The 15,442-nt window shown below is 49.6% G+C and overlaps 1 protein-coding gene and 1 long non-coding RNA gene across 2 annotated transcripts; one reads left to right on the forward strand and one right to left on the reverse strand.

Annotated features, from left to right (window-relative positions):
* Window positions 1–1,971: 1,971 nt before the first annotated feature.
* LOC141569192 (uncharacterized) lies at window positions 1,972–11,194 on the reverse strand. The gene is made up of 3 exons (XR_012492642.1): window positions 10,971–11,194; window positions 8,984–9,234; window positions 1,972–6,017 (listed from the first exon to the last, which is right to left on the reverse strand). It is a non-coding gene; the product is annotated as an uncharacterized LOC141569192 (long non-coding RNA).
* Window positions 11,195–12,126: 932 nt separating this feature from the next.
* LOC109439804 (glutathione S-transferase theta-2B) lies at window positions 12,127–15,164 on the forward strand. Its single transcript, XM_074321442.1, has 5 exons — window positions 12,127–12,530; window positions 13,171–13,258; window positions 14,177–14,327; window positions 14,412–14,585; window positions 14,899–15,164. Exons 1-5 carry the CDS (start codon window positions 12,305–12,307, stop codon window positions 15,106–15,108), a joined length of 849 nt encoding a protein of 282 aa, XP_074177543.1. The 5' UTR covers window positions 12,127–12,304; the 3' UTR covers window positions 15,109–15,164.
* Window positions 15,165–15,442: the final 278 nt, after the last annotated feature.

Below are 15,442 nucleotides of genomic sequence, written 5' to 3' on the forward strand. Positions count from 1 at the left end.
AACTGGGCTCCCAGTGCCAGGAGCCAGAAGGGGATCAAGACAGGGGTACCATCTGAACCCCTCCCCCAGACTCTGGTCTTGAGGGAGAACCCAGGCTGTAGTACTAGCCAGGAAGGAGGTTGAAACTGGGCCCAGGGAGGAGCAGAGTTTGAAAATGAAGGAATGGAGCAGTTTGGTGGGGGAAACGTGCCATCTGGAGGGGGATGTGAGAGGGGGGAGGTTGTCCCCTGGAGTTGGAGTCAGAGAGAAACCCCGTCAAGTCACCCTCCTTGTGAGAAATAGAGCCCTGCAGTCCTGGCAGGGTGGGCAGATCTGACACCCCTTCCTGCAGTGTGGCCATCCTTTCATAGCGGAGCCGCAAGTACCAGACTGAGGCTCACTGGTACCCACCTGACCTGCAGGCCCGTGCCTGCGTTGATGAGTATCTGGTGTGACAGCACACTGCCATCCTATGTCTACCTGTGCAAGGTGAGCTTACCTGCTCTATTGTGCAGGGTTGGGGAGGAGCCAGGACCCCAGACATCGGAGGGACCAGTTGGCCCATATGCTGCCTCCACTCTACTGCCTCAGGCAGACATCACTAATCTATCACAGCACTCTTTCCTCTGAGCCTGAATGAAACCTCAGAATCCTGCTGAACACAGAGGAAATTACTTATGGATGGTGGCTGGGGAGGAAGAGAGAGGAAGCTGAGGAGTTTAGAGGAACCCAAGATAAACTGCCTCTTTTCTTCCCTGTCCAGTCTCTCCTGCCCCTCAGTGGATGCCACACAGCTGGAGCGGCTGTTGAGTAGGCTAATGCCCATTCTACGACACCTGGATCCGGAGGTCCTGGCGGCTAGGTCCTTCCTGGCAATGGAGCAGGTCTCCCTGGTGGAGCTGATGGTGCTCACAGAGCTGATGCAGGTGAGTTTGTCCTGTCTGTTAGCTCTCCGGGGGATACTCTGGGCTGGGCTGAGCCTCCAACTCCTCTCTGAGCCTGGGGCCTGTCCCAGCCTATTCCTGGGTGTCCTCAGAATCCTGCTGCTGTGAGGATTCCAGCCTCATGGCCTCATGAGAACACCAAATGAAACAAGAAGTTCCAGAATGCGGGCCCTAGGCTCTGTGTTGGAGAGGGCTGGCTGGCGCAGGGCCAGGGCTCAGGCTGCATCTAGGCTCATGCTCAGGGCCTGCTGGCCACAGCTGGAGAGGGCCCAACATGGGCCTCAGCATGGGCCTGGAGCTCTACCTGGACCTGCTGTCGGCATCCTGCCATGCCGTCTACATCTTCGTCAAGAAGAACAGCATCCCCTTTGACTTCCAGTTTGTGGATCTGCTGAAAGGTCGGCCCCACTGCCGCCCAGGAAGGCCTGGCCCTGGGAGTAGGCAGGACACAAGGTCAGAGTGTTTCTGAAAAGTGGAAGCAGCGACCAGGGAGAATACCTTCCCCAAAGTCTACAGGGGAAGAAAGGTTCCTAAGGGAAGTGCAGGCTGTGTCCAGTCTCCACTAATTCTGCCCCAGGACGATGAACAGGCCCTCAGAGGGTAAAGTGGGAGAGAGAACTGCGGAGGGGCCCCCAGGCGTCCAGCCAGGGCCCTCGCCTTCTCCTTGTGGGTGTCCCGTCTTGTCAGCTGTAAAGCACCTGCCAATGACGTTGGCAAAGGTCTCAGAGGTGTCTGGCCATCCCACATGTAAGAGTCCAGATGCTGCTTTGGTCTCGCTAGTTGAGGACATTTAAACAAATTTCTGGCCTTTTTTAGGATGTAAGCCTCTTTATTGGGGAAATAACAGTGGGCATGAACCGTTATAATACCTGCCAGAAAACATTAGGCTAAGCTTCCTTATCTTGGCCTGTACTCTGACGCTGAGGAGGGCACATGAACTCTAGCAGTCCTAAAATACAGAAGCTTACATAACTATTAGCAAAACCTAGTTCTTAGATTGAGTTTTCTTAAGTGAAAAACGACCTGATTAAGACAATAAAAAACAGAAATTATTCTGATGACACATATAATCTTTGCTTTCAGGCAGAAAATGTTTTCATAATATCAGTAGCAGAACAATATTCTAACAAACCGTTATCTGGCAGAGAGAGAAAACTCAACTTTTATATTGGTACCAGCTTAATTTTGATATTTAAATTTACTCAGTCAATTGCGTTTAGCTTAACCATTCGTAAAATTCCTTGAAGACTTTCCTTCACAAGCCTTCTACAACTTTTCCAGGCCCCCTTAGTTTGTCTCTTTTCACTCACTCAGAATAACCATCCTTAGGACAAACTACTTTCAGGTTCTTCAAAAATGTATTTCCATGCCTTATATCTTCCTTGAAAACACAAATCATTTACTTTCACATTAATTAGAATCTATAACCTTTATAACCTTAATTTTTACTGACAGCTAAAAGTAAACAATTAGCGTTTACATTAGCCAATCCAGGAACATATTTTGTAGCTTTTAAAGTGTAGGCCTTTCTAATAATATACAAGTTATAATTTATTAACAGATCTTAATTTATCTTTCAGCTTTCTTGTGAAAAGAAGCCCAGAGTAGATGAACTCAGACCTATCTAATAATGAATATTTTAGTATTTCATTATTGTGAAATACCTAAATACTTAATAATTTTTATCATTTAACACAACTTACCAAAACCAAAAACTTAAGTTACTAATAGATGTTGAGAAACCATGTCCAAATATCCACATTATATAATTATTACTGAAAAATTTCGTTTGAAACCTTATGTTAGTTACTTCTTATTAGTTCTTAAGTCTATGAGACAAAATAAAAAGTAAACCAGAGTACTCACAGGACCAAATTCGCCTGAAAAGATGAGGTAGGGATCAAAATCCTGTCTCTAAACAGCCTGGCACTGTAGATTGGCCTCAGGTAGAGAGACCCCAGATTGGCACGAAGCCCAGATGGTGTACAAGCCCAGAACAAGGGTCTAAGGGGGCTCTGATGACAGAGACAAAGGAGTACAAGTGCCCAGCTTGCAGAACAGAGCGGCCACCTATGTCTGTGGGGGTAGTGCTTTGTGATAGCTGGGCCAGGTAATCGAGGTGCATCCCCCTGATTCTCCACTAGTTTGTCTCTATCTTTGGTGTTTCGGAATTAGTGCATATTACTGCACGCTTCAGAGAGAGACAGTATGAGACTGACCGTTAGCTGTGAGAGCGTCCTCGGTACTACTACGAGCAGAGGTCTGTGGACCCAATCTGTGGAATTCCCGGTGTCCCACAGACGTCCCCAGGCATATCCAGTTACTGACTGTGGGGACAGAGCCAGGAGAGCTTTTTCCAGACTCTCGGCCTCATGTGGAAAGGTGCTGGCTCGGGTAGTAGATGGCCATCAGCTGTGACTAGTTGGCCATCAGCTGTAACCAGCTAGCCATTAGCCACTAATATAACTGCCGTGGCTATGCTGGGGTAGGTTGGTTGGCAGAGAAGTGGACAGCAGATTGCGGATCGTATGGCTCCTGCTTCCACCCAGCGACCAGTGAGGATATAGTGGTACGACTCCCCTACCTATAGCTCCGTTGTTGTTTCTTTTTGGCCTCACCTTATCCTGCGTTCTCGTGCGGCAAGCAGGAGCTGAGACTCCACATGACACCGACTGATGCCCCAACTAGACCATTGGAGCTGCCTCATGGAAAGGAAAAGTAAAGCAGACAGGGAGCAAGAGGAGTGAGAGTGTTTAACACCTTTCCTCGAGAGGCTCCTGAGGGAGAGAAAAGGAGGCAGAGTCGAAATCCCCAGAGAGGTGGAGGCAGCCTGTGAGAAGAGACGGAAGTAGAGTCAAACTCACCTGGGTTTCGGCACCAAAATGTCGTGGCATGGAATTAACGCCTGGTCATTGGCAAAAGGTGAAAGCATTCACAGACTCTACAAAGGAAGTTTTTATTAAAGTTAGGGCAGAGAGAGAATGCCCATGGCGGTGTCCAAAGAAGAGGGCTGCCATGGGTATAAGGAACACTGGTTGTGGGGACAGAGCCAGGAGTGCAGTTTCCAGGGCTCTTGCCCTCATGTAGAAAGGTGCTCACTCGGGTAGTAGATGGCATCAACTGTGATTGGATGGCCATCAGCTGTGGCTAGTTGGCCGTCAGTTGTAACCAGTGAGCCATTGGCCACTAATACAACTGCTGTGGCTATGCTAGCAGCAAATGGGGGCTAGCAAGAAGATGGTGGCTGAGCTAGCAAGAGCGGATTCCAGTTAACACCGCGGACTGAGGGTTGCGGATTGCAGAGAAGTGGACAGCAGGTTGAGGAGAATGTGGCTCCACTTCCTGTGTCTCCAATCAGCCGCCAGTGAGAATATAGGGTATGACTGCCCTATCTATGGCTCCGTGGGTGTTCCTTTTTGGCCTCGCCTTATCCTGCGTTCTTCTGCAGGGAGCGGGACCAGAGTCCCTGTGTGACACACTGCCTCTGAAACCAAGGGCTGAAGTGAATCATGCAGACAGAACGGAGAACCCCACAGTGGGAGGCCACGTGGGGGTCTGTCAACCCAACTGCCTGATAATGCCTGTCCTGCTTAGGGTTCCCTACCAGTGTAATCTGTCTGTGTCCAGGGGGACCACGTGTGCCCTCTGGGATTGTACTTCTGTGTGTGCCATGTCGCCAAAGACTCATGAGGATGTCCAAGAGAGGACCTAACCCGGAGCAGGCATGACTGGGTTCTTGTATCTGTGCAAGAAAGAATTCAAGAGTGAGACAGATGCAGAAAAGTACAAAGAGTTGATTGAAACAAAAGGACACACCTGAGAAGGCAGTGTCTGAGAACTCAGATTTGATCTCACCAAGGAAGACGCATTCAGAGTTATTTACCCCTCCTGGGCAGGGACTTGGTAATGTCCCATTGGTGTAATTTATTCGTCTGCTCCCCCTGGCAGGACCCTCCATTTCCCACTTTTTCTTCCTTGTTTGGTTCCTCCAGAGCTGTCATGGCGTCAGATTGCTGATGGGAGTTGTGGTAACTGCAGTGCAAATGACATTATAATGACAGTACAATTCGCGATAGTTCAGGTCCTGGTCGATGGGATTAGCTTTGCTGGATGAAACTGGTTCTTGTTTTGCTCCAATTGCAGGTGCTGGATACAGTCACTTGTTATTTGTGTAACCACTGAGTCACATTGTACCCTGGCGGGGGTTGTCAATTTCCTAGGCTACTTGTCCTGCCTCACCTAGACTTGAATGACAGCCATGGAAAGCACTCAGATTAGCGTCAATTTACTAGACAGGGCTGTGCTATGCTTGAATTGATGTCTTGGGCCAGATTTTAAAAGGCTCATAGAGAAACTGAAAGAAACTATCTGTCTTTCTAAGATGGGCTTTAAAGGTTAATGAATTGGCTTTGTTTTGACTAAGTTCAGGCTATGCTGACGATTTCTCAGGTCATCAAGTCCTGCTTCATTTTTGCCTGGCGGTTCGTCCCTCAATCTCTCTCTCTCCTCACATAATTTTACTGTCAGCAGGAAGAAGAAACCAAGTCACACCTTCAGCTCTTTGCTTGGAAGTCTCACCTAAACATCCAAGTTCACAGGCTTACAAACTGTGCCTTCCACATACCTGTAGGACACAATTTAGTTAAGTTTCTGCCACTACGTAACTGGACCTCCTGGAACATCTTTGCTGTTTGTCGGAGTTCTTTTCCTTGGAAGGGTCAGAAACTGAGTATCAACTGGTTTAGGCCAAAAGAGATCTCAACGGAGGCTCCCAGAAATGTCCAAGAGAGGACTCAACGTGGAGCAGCAGTGCCTGGGTTCTTGTCTGTGCAGGAAAGAATTCCAGGGCGAGACAGATGCAGGAAAGCACAGGAGCTTATTGGAACGAAAGTACACACCTGAGAGGAAAGTGCTGGTTAACCCAGAGAACGAATTGTGCCAAGGAAGTCATGGTCGGGGTGGGAATTGGTGACGTCCCATTGATGTGGTTCATTCATCTCCTCCCCCTGGGTGGGATTCTTCATTTCCTGATTTTTCTTATTTGGTTCCTTCAGGACTGTCATGGTATCAGATGCATAATGGGAGCTGTAGTAACTGCAGTGCAAATGACATAGTGACATTAAAATTAGCTAAAATCAGCTTCCTTATAAACTTTCCTTTCACCCAAGTCCTAAATTCCTTCCAAATTGATGCTTCAAGAGCTAGTCTTTTATTGTCTTCTATTCTAGTCCTTGCTCTTCACACTTCCTTTGAACTTCTCATTACAACATGATATTTACACTTAAAATGTGACCAATTTGACCTATTTTGAGCTCTGGCAGGATCCCCATTCTCGATCCTCATTCCACACCTGCTCTGCCTTGGAGACCCTCCACTATACAGTATTTCTGCTTCTTTCTTATTGCATTCTGACTTTGGCCAGAGGAGCTGTCTATGACATGTCCAACAGAGTGGCCATTGCCCTTAGTTCTTATATTAGAAAAGTTTAGGAGGGTGTTGGTTTCCCAATTCCTCTGGAGAGTCTGGAAATGAACTAGAACTTAGAAGGTTAAAATCATGCTGGGGGTTTATTCTGGTTTCAGAAGAAGCAGCTGTCAAGTGGGCTGCCGGGAGGTGCACAGTGAAGAGAAAAATAAGAGCTAGGACAAATCTTAAACAGAAAATGACAGCACATCAAGAAGTTGGGGGGTTACTCTCTGTTGGTGTAAGGGTGTGTTCTTTCTTCTTAAACAGCAGCTTTAATTCCTGTAAACTTTACAGGAGTAGCTTGAGCAGGGTTGGTCGGTGATTCCTTGAATGACTCAGGAGAGAAAGGTTTAATTCTAGACAGATGTATCCAAGACTGTATGCCTTGTAACTTGACAGGAGTAATCTGAGCAAGGTTGGTCGGCAATTCTTAAAGTGACTCAGGGGAGAAAGGTTTAATTTAGACAGATGTATGCACGACTTTAGGCCTTGTAAATTGACAGGAGTATTTTGAGCAGGGTTGGTCGGTGATTCCTAGAGTGACTCAGGGGGGAAAGGTTTAATTCTAGACAGATGTCTCCAGGACTGTATGCCCCGTAACTTGCCTGCAGTGGAGGTGGCAAGTAGAACTTGGTAAGACCCTTCCATTTTGGTGTTAGTTGGTCCTCTGGAGAGCCCTCTTTCCAGGTCTTAAGAAGGACCCAATCCCCGGGGGATACAACTGGGAGATGTATAGAGGTATCCAGGGAGGGAAGGACTTGATTTCCATATTTCTGGAGGGCCTCTTGTACCTGGCCTAAGTTGATCAATAAGCTTAATTGATCCTGGGCTTCAGAGTCAAAATACAGGTCTGAGGACAGGAAGGGTCTTCCATATAGCCTATCAAAAGGACTTAGGTCTATGTGGATTGAGGAGCTCCTCTGCATCTTAACAGAGCTTTGGGAAGGAGCCGAAGCCATGTCTCAGAGGTTGCTTGACATGACTTGGCCAGGGTTCTTGTTAGTGCATCATTAGGCTTTTCTACCTTTGCTGAGGACCGTGGTCTCTATGAGGCATGCAGGTGTAATGATGCCTAGGACATGAGATAGCTGCTGGGTAATTTTGGCTACAAAGGAGGGCCCATTACCACTCTGGAGACTTCAAGACAATCCAAACCTTGGGAGAGTCACCTTGAGGAGGGCTTTAGCCACCTCCACCACTTTTTCAGTGCGGGTGGGGAAAGCTTGTACCCATCCGGTAAACGTACCTATGAATACTAATGTATATCGGTAACCTTGAGACGGGGGAGCGGGGCATTTGCGTGAAGTCAAGTTGCCAATCTTCCTCTGGAAAAGCGCCTCTCTTTTGAATAGGCGTTAAGAGCGGGGGTGGGGAGGGTCTTATTTTTTCCTCCTGGTTCTTTAACTGAACAGAGGGCACACACCTAGATGACCCTTTTAATGGTCTGAGACAGGTCTCTGCCAGACAATATTTTGGTTATCAGAGAGAGAGAGAGAGTAGTACCCCGTCCTAAATGGAGGGGATCATGAAAAGCTTTTGTGATTTTTCTATTGATCCCTGGCAGGAAGCAATATCTTCTACTCTTTTGTCCACCGTCTCAGGTATATTGGCCAGGAATCAACCCAGGCCTCCTGCATGGCAAGTGAAAATTCTATCACTGAACCATCTTGTGTCATGGAGCACTTGAGTCAAAAGCGTGTAAGGGTTTGGGACTATGTGGTGAATGGGAACTGCAGCTTCACTGATAAGTCTCAAGTCCTGGACTGTACGATATGCTCCATTTGGCTTTTTTACAGGCAGTATAGTGGTATTATAAGGGGGCCAACGGGATTATCAGCCCATGACAAATTTATCAATGAGAGGCTTTAGTCCCCTGTCAGCTTTGGCCTCAAGGGGTATTAGTGCTTGCATGAGTATCCTGCCCTTCCCTTCAGGCTGATATTTATAGGCGGTATCTGAGCAGCGTCTCCAGGCATTTCCTTATCCCACAGTATAGGATTTACAGCCGATCATGTATAAGCCTGGATGGGATCCGTAGGAACCCAGGTCGGGCCATGGTCTGAGGCTAAGAAGGACATTAGATGATTAGGTTCCCAGGGTGAGTCAAGAAGCTGGATGTTCGTGCCCAGAGCCATCATTTGTGCCCAAATCCCTTCCCATTAAGAGAGTGGGACACGTCTCTTTATCTCTATTGGGCAACCCTGAGGTTGCAGGGCACTGCTCACAACCACCACCACCATTTGAGCCTGTTGCCTGTCCTGTCTGGTATCACGCTGGGTCTTTTTATCCTCCTCAGCCTGGTCTTGGTTGTTAAAGACTCCGAAGGCCATTTCCAATAATTGAGACTTCGGGGTCTGAAGGCCAGATTGAAGTTTTTGCAGCTTTCTCCTGATATCAGGAGCAGACTGACTGAAGAAATGCTGGCCAAGTAGAGATTGTCGTTCAGGAGAGGAAGGGTCAATATTGGTAAATTTTCTGAAGGCCTCGACCAACCAATCCAGGATCAAGGACAGTTCCCCACTCCAGCCCCGATTTCTAAGTAACCTCCTTGACCTTTTTCTAATTGATTGCTTGACTATACATTTTTTTCTTACCTTTACTTAGGCAAAGCACGATATGGTCCCTTTCAGCAAGATCTCCCTGTCCCTGCTGATAATTCCAAGCAGGGTCCTAATTTGGGACCACGTTTGTTTCCACGGGATGTCTCTGGCGTGGTGGCTGCCATCCTATCTGCTTGTCCTTCGGCTGTGAACCAAATTCTATTTTTTTTCCTCAGGAGTGCAGTAAGTGGACATGACTATCTGGATTGTCCCCCAGATTAGATTGAAAGACGTCATCGTGAAGCCTGAAATTCATCAGTAAATTTACTAGGGTCCTCAGCAAAGTGCCAAGCTTAATTTTGCATTGGACAATGTCCATCATGGAAATTGGGACATGGATGGTTCCTGCATCTCCATTTGCAACCTCTGTGAATGGACATAGCTTGATAGAATCCGGGTGGTAAAAAAGCTCCACTCCAGGCATATCCTATAAGGCTCGGGGGCTAGGTGAAGCCATCTCTTTTGGCAAGGGGTGTGTAGAGAGGAGCACAGGGAAGAGTTGAGGTGGGAGAACTTGTAGGTGGAGGAGAGGGTGAGGGGCAATTGAGGAAACTGGGTGTCTGGCCCTGGCATGGACTATAGTGCAGGACCCCTCCCTGCCAGGACAATAGTGTTCCCAACAGGCGGGCATTGTCCAGGAGGTCAGGAATATTTTTAGGTGGCACAGCTGGGGAATATGAGCATAATAGATTTTACGGAGCCCCTGTTTTCTGGGTCTTGGTAGAGGGCGATGAAGGCCTGTACGTACGGAATCTGTCCATTTTCCTTCTCGTTTATAGCAGAGGTCTAGTGGGAGAACTGTGTTATAATTTAGGGTCCCAATTTCAGACCAGTTTTCCCTGTCCTCTAGTTTATATTTGAACCAGGTCATATTGCAAGAGAAAATAAGTGATTTCGCTTTAGACTGTCCAATTTTAAATCTCTCTGGTTTTCTAAGATGCAGCCAGGTGGCGTGTCTTCAGGTACAGCTGAGAAATTTCCCACGATGCCTGGGACAAGAAAACAGACACTAGAAATTCATATTTGGGAGCAGGGCATCCCCTGGTTCTTGGTGTCTGACCAGTGAACCTTGGGCATCCCCGGGTATACCTGGGAGGTCCTAGATATTGAGAGCTCTCGACCCTCCAGCTATTCTGGGATTTAGACCAGTACAGAAGTTTCCAGTCAAGGGAAGGTTGGCTAGTAGGATGGATGGTGTGGGACCTTGCAAAATGGTATTTAGACCCCTCCTGAAAAAGGACTTCAGGCCACTCAAAAATGACCTGAAAAGACAAAACACCAGAGGGAAGAACTGGGCCTTGGTGACAGTCAGTGGAAAAGGCAAATAGATGATCTAAAGTTTGTATGGATTTTACCTGAGAAAACAGTCAGAGACTGGTTCCCATATCGGGAGTCAAAGCAGGGAATCCTAACCACTAGACCACCATGAAAGACCAATCCCAGACACTTAATCAGCACCAGCATATCAGGGTTGCCATGGACAGTGGACTCACAGCTGTGAAATCCAGAGGCAGCAGGAGACAAAAGGTGGGAAAGGTGAAAAGGGGGAGGGGAGCAGAGGGCCACTCATAGAAGTAAAGACGGGGATGAAAATGTGACCCAGGCTCTGCAAATAGTGAGTCATGACAGATTCCGACGTAGACAGACGGACAGACAGATGAAAGAGAAGAAGTTGAGACGACCGACTCTTGGGAGGCCCCATACTAATCCTGATATGACACATTGCTACCGGGGAAGGGGAGATCTAAGCCTGTAGAACTGTGTACCCTGTTGTGCAGATGTTGTCCTGATGTTGATGGGGATGCCTGGAGCCAATCTTACCCCGATCTGTGACCCATTTATCCTGTCAGGGGCGTCTTCAAGAGGGGAGCACCCTGATGGCTTTAAGTGCTCGACCTGTGCCTGCAATATAGCTAAAGGCTTCCGGAGGTGGTTTTGGAAACGGAAAGAAAGAGAAAGACAGAAGTGGCTTTGTTCTTACCTTAGGAAGGTCAGTCCAGGCACTGGTGAATTGTTCCTTCGTAATTGCCAGAGGTGTCACCAGAGGCTCACGGGATGTCCAAGAGAGGACTCAACCCAGAGCAGCACTGACTGGGTTCTTGTCTCTGTGCAAGAAAGAATTCAAGGACGAGACAGATGCAGGAAAGCACAGGGAGTTAATTGGAACGAAAGTACACACTTGAGAGGAAAGTGCTGGTGAGCCCAGAGAATCATTTGCACCAAGGAAGTCACGATCGGGTTTTTATCCCTTTCAGGGTGGGAATTGGTGACGTCCCATTGATGTGGTTCATTCATCTCCTCCCCCTGGGTGGGATTCTTCATTTCCTGATTTTTCTTCCTTATTTGGTTCCTTCAGAAATGTCACGGTGACACATGCATGATGGGAGTTGTAGTAACTGCAATGCAAATGACATAATGACTTTAAAATGAGCTAAAAGTCAGGTTCCAGACATAGATATCAACCTAGCTGGATCAAACTGGTTCTTGTTTTTTTTCTAGCTGCAGGAGTCAGATATAGTCATTTGTTACTTGTTTAACCAGTGAGGCACCTCACATTGTACCCTGGAGGGGTCGTCAATTTCCTAGGTTACCTGTAAGTGCCTCAGAAGAATTTCCCCAAAACCTCATCCAGGGGTTGGGAAGAGGGCTAGCTGGCCCCCGGGGGGAACTGGGAGTAGAAACTGCTTCTCTCCACAGCTCTCCTTCTCTGTGAGTGAGCTTCTCTCAGGACAGACTGCTGAATGTACTCAGGAAGTGTGACCAGCGGAGGCCCCAGGTCTCATTGCCCACATTTACCTCCCCAAAAGGACCCCGGTCTCCTGGATTCTAAGTTCAGAAATCCCAGGACAACATTCTGATTTGTCAGCTTCCATCACCTACAAGAGCGATGGGCTACTCTGAAAGATTCAGCTATTGCGGGGCGCCCAGCCCTGCATCGTCACTGTGGCCCCTGGGAAGATAGACTGGGGAGAGGGAGAGAACGGAAGGAGAGCAAAGGAGGGTCTGGCCCATACAGTGTTTCCCTGACCCCTGTATCCTGGCACCTTCTCTTTGCTGAGGATTCCATGCGCCTCCTCCTATCTGTGTCCTGTCCTGGCCTTGCAGGCAGATCTCATGGGAGATGAGAGCAGGTGAGCAGCCTATCTCACCCCACAGGATTCACAGCTCCCTGTAAACTCATCTCCCCCACGTGGTTTGGTACCTGGCACCAGGTCCAGGTCTGAACAAAGTCTTTTCACAGAGACACATGTTGGTACAACTTAACCAACCAGGGGCAGGCAGGATGGGATTGCTTTTGGCAATAGTCCGGGAAGGATGCACCCCTCAGTGGTTGACACCCCAAAGGGGCGGAGCCGAGCTCCTATTTCTAGAGGCCACCCTGCTCCTGCCACTGCTACTACCTGGGTCTGCTGTCATTGCCTTCCCACCATGGGCCTGGAGCTCTACCTGGACCTGATTTCCCAGCCTTCCCGCGCTGTCTACATCTTCGCCAAGAAGAACGGCATCCCCTTCGAGCTGCACCATGTGGAGATACTCAAAGGTGGGTTTGGCGGACTCCCCAGGTGTCCACAGGCCCCTTGCACTCACAGGCTCCTCCCCCAGCAACTCCCGAGCAGCCCCATGACCCCCACCGCCTGCATAGCTCCCTCATGCCATGTCGTCTCCCATTGGAGAATGAAGGCCCTCAACTGTGCTGCCTTGGACAGATCACAGGCCCTCTCTGACCTTAGCTTTCCCTTCTGAAAGGAGAATCACATCACTTTCTACTCTGTGGGGTGGGCAGAAAACTGGATTTTCAGAGTTCCTGCCCTGAAAGCATGTATTTAATTCATAAAACACTAAAGACCCTGGGCAGAGCAACACATTGTTGTGAGACTGAAGGGTTAGAGGAGCCCAGCCACCCCCTTTGCCTCCCCTCCCCATGCTCACCCCAGTGCTGGCTAAATCACTTCTCTTCCTCACCAGAGCTCCTCCCCAGCCGTGGGACTTGGCAGGGCAGGGTGGCCAGCCCCTACCGGGTCAGGAGGTCCGCACAGGGAGTGGGGAGGACCCAGTGCTCCACCAGACCCCACTGTCTCTCAGCCCAGCCTGGCCAAGGGGCTCGGCTTGGGGCAGGAGAGGGAGGGCAGGGCAGGTGTGGTCCTTGCCCTGCAGGCCTTTTCTGACCTCTTTTTCCTCAGGCCAGCACTTGAGCAAGGAGTTCTTCCCGGTTAACAGCCTGCAGAGGGTGCCCACCCTCAAGGACGGTGACTTCGTCTTGAGCGAAAGGTGTTCTCCTTCCCTCCCACCTCTCCACACCTCAGCCCACCTGGCCCTGGCTCTCCCACTGTGGGCCCACCCACACCCTTCAGGCCCTGAGGGCGAAGGTGAAGGGTGTGGTGGGAGCAGACAGCCTGGGGTGAGCCCATAATGACCAGGCATTTGACGTAGCACATCTCTGCACCTTTCTGTCTTCAGCCTCTGCTTCTGGTCCCCAGGGCCTCTCCACCCCCAGATGGAGGGGCAATAGTGAGAGGACATTGGGATATTTGTCCATTGTTGGACAGAAAGGAGGCTCCAAAAGGAAGCTGAGAGGGCCTCTCCTGATTCCTCAGGCTATTAGTCTGCCAGGGCCTGAGGGCACAGTGCATGGTGAAGGCAAGCCCCAGGTGGGAAGAGATCAGGAGGTCAGGTGTTGCAGGAGTGAATGCTGGGGGACCTGTCAGAGGGCACCCAGGACACATCTGAGAACATGCTTTCCCTCCTGTTTCCTGACACGTGCACTTGGACACGCCATGGGCTTGACTGAGCACCCACTGCGTGCCAGCCCCTTGTGGATTCCAGAAGTCCAGGGAGCCTTTTCTGAGCTGCACAGCCTTGGAAAAGTCACTGTACTAGTCTGAGCTTTATGTTTCTCGTGTGCAGGAGGGATGACAAGAGTCTGTACCTGATAGGCCAGCTGGTGGGGTGTCACAGAGATGAGGTTATTAGAAAGTACAAAGCACAGGGTCTGGGCAAGAGTCAGTGCCCAAGACAGAAGAAAGGAGACCATGGAGAGTACAGTCAGGGCAGAAAGAGGAGATAGTGCCCAGGGAGCTGCCCACCAAATGCAGAGGAGCCGCAGGGCCCCACTGGGGAATGAGAGATGTTGGGGATAAAGGCCCCGAGCCAGGGTCCTAACAGCCACTGCTCCTGTCCCTTCCCTAGTGTGGCTATCCTGATTTACCTGAGCTTTAAGTACCAGACAGCGGACCACTGGTACCCGGCTGACCTTCAGGCCCGTGTGCGTATCCATGAGTACCTGGGCTGGCATGCTGACCGCATCCGTGGCACCTTTGGTGTGTCCCTGTGGACCCAGGTGAGAGGAGCCATCTGGGCTGACTGTCAGGGACCCGGGAAGAGGCCGGGTCCTCAGACTGAGCCTATTCTTTGCCCTTGTCAGGCGCTGGCACTGCTCATTGGGGCTCAGGTGCCTGAGGAGAAGGTCAAGCGCAATAAGGCCAACTTAGAGAAAGCTCTGCAGCATTTGGAGGACGAGTTCCTGGGGCACAAGGCCTTCCTCACCAGCCAGCATGTGACGCTGGCCGACCTCATGGCACTGGAGGAGCTGATGCAGGTGTGAGCTTGGCCAGTGCAGCAGCCTTTGTGGGCAGCTTTCCTTCTATTGCCACCCCCTTAGACAGACAGAAACGCTGAGGCCTAAGAGAAAGCTAGGAGTTTGCCCATTATCACAGAGCGAGTTTCTGGCTGACCTGATGCTGGAACCCTGACTGGCTTCCCTCCTGAGTGGGGGTTCATCCTGGTGCTCTTGGCCCCAAGGCTGTCCACACCTCCCTGACCTCACATGGAGGTTGGGGAAAGGACCAGACACTTGCTCCTGACACTGGGACTTCCGTATCCCCACAACTTTCCCATCCTTGTCCATGCAGGTCGTGGCTGTTGGTTATAAGTTGTTTGAGGGACGCCCGCGACTGGCCGCATGGCGAGAGCGAGTGGAGGCTTTCCTGGGCACTGATCTGTGTCAGGAGGCCCATGGACCCATCTATAACATCGTGGAGCAAGCGGCCAACAAAACACTCCCAGAGCCTTCTCCAGAAGTCTATCCGAATATGCTGCTTCGTATTTCCAGGATCCCCTGAGGGGTCTGCAATGAGGCTCAGAGGGTCACAAGATGAGCAATAAAGATTCATTGTGTTTCCTACTTGTCCCTTTTCATCTTTTCTGTCTTGTCTCAGTCTCTGGTCTCTGACTCTAGGAGGAGCTCTGCACAGGCTGAACACCCAACTTCCTTGGCAATTCTTCTCCTCAGGTGCAACAGAAATATTCAATAGAAGACTAAAACCCGTCACACACATGAAGAAATACAAATCAACTAAAAATCAGCTAATGTCAGTGATCTTTGAATATAACGAAAGTTCTGACCACTTTTACAAGGAACCAAGAATTACTGGATTGATTACATTGTTGTATTAC

Source organism: Rhinolophus sinicus, linkage group LG16 (genome assembly GCF_036562045.2).
Source record: "Rhinolophus sinicus isolate RSC01 linkage group LG16, ASM3656204v1, whole genome shotgun sequence".
Lineage (NCBI taxonomy): Eukaryota > Metazoa > Chordata > Mammalia > Chiroptera > Rhinolophidae > Rhinolophus > Rhinolophus sinicus.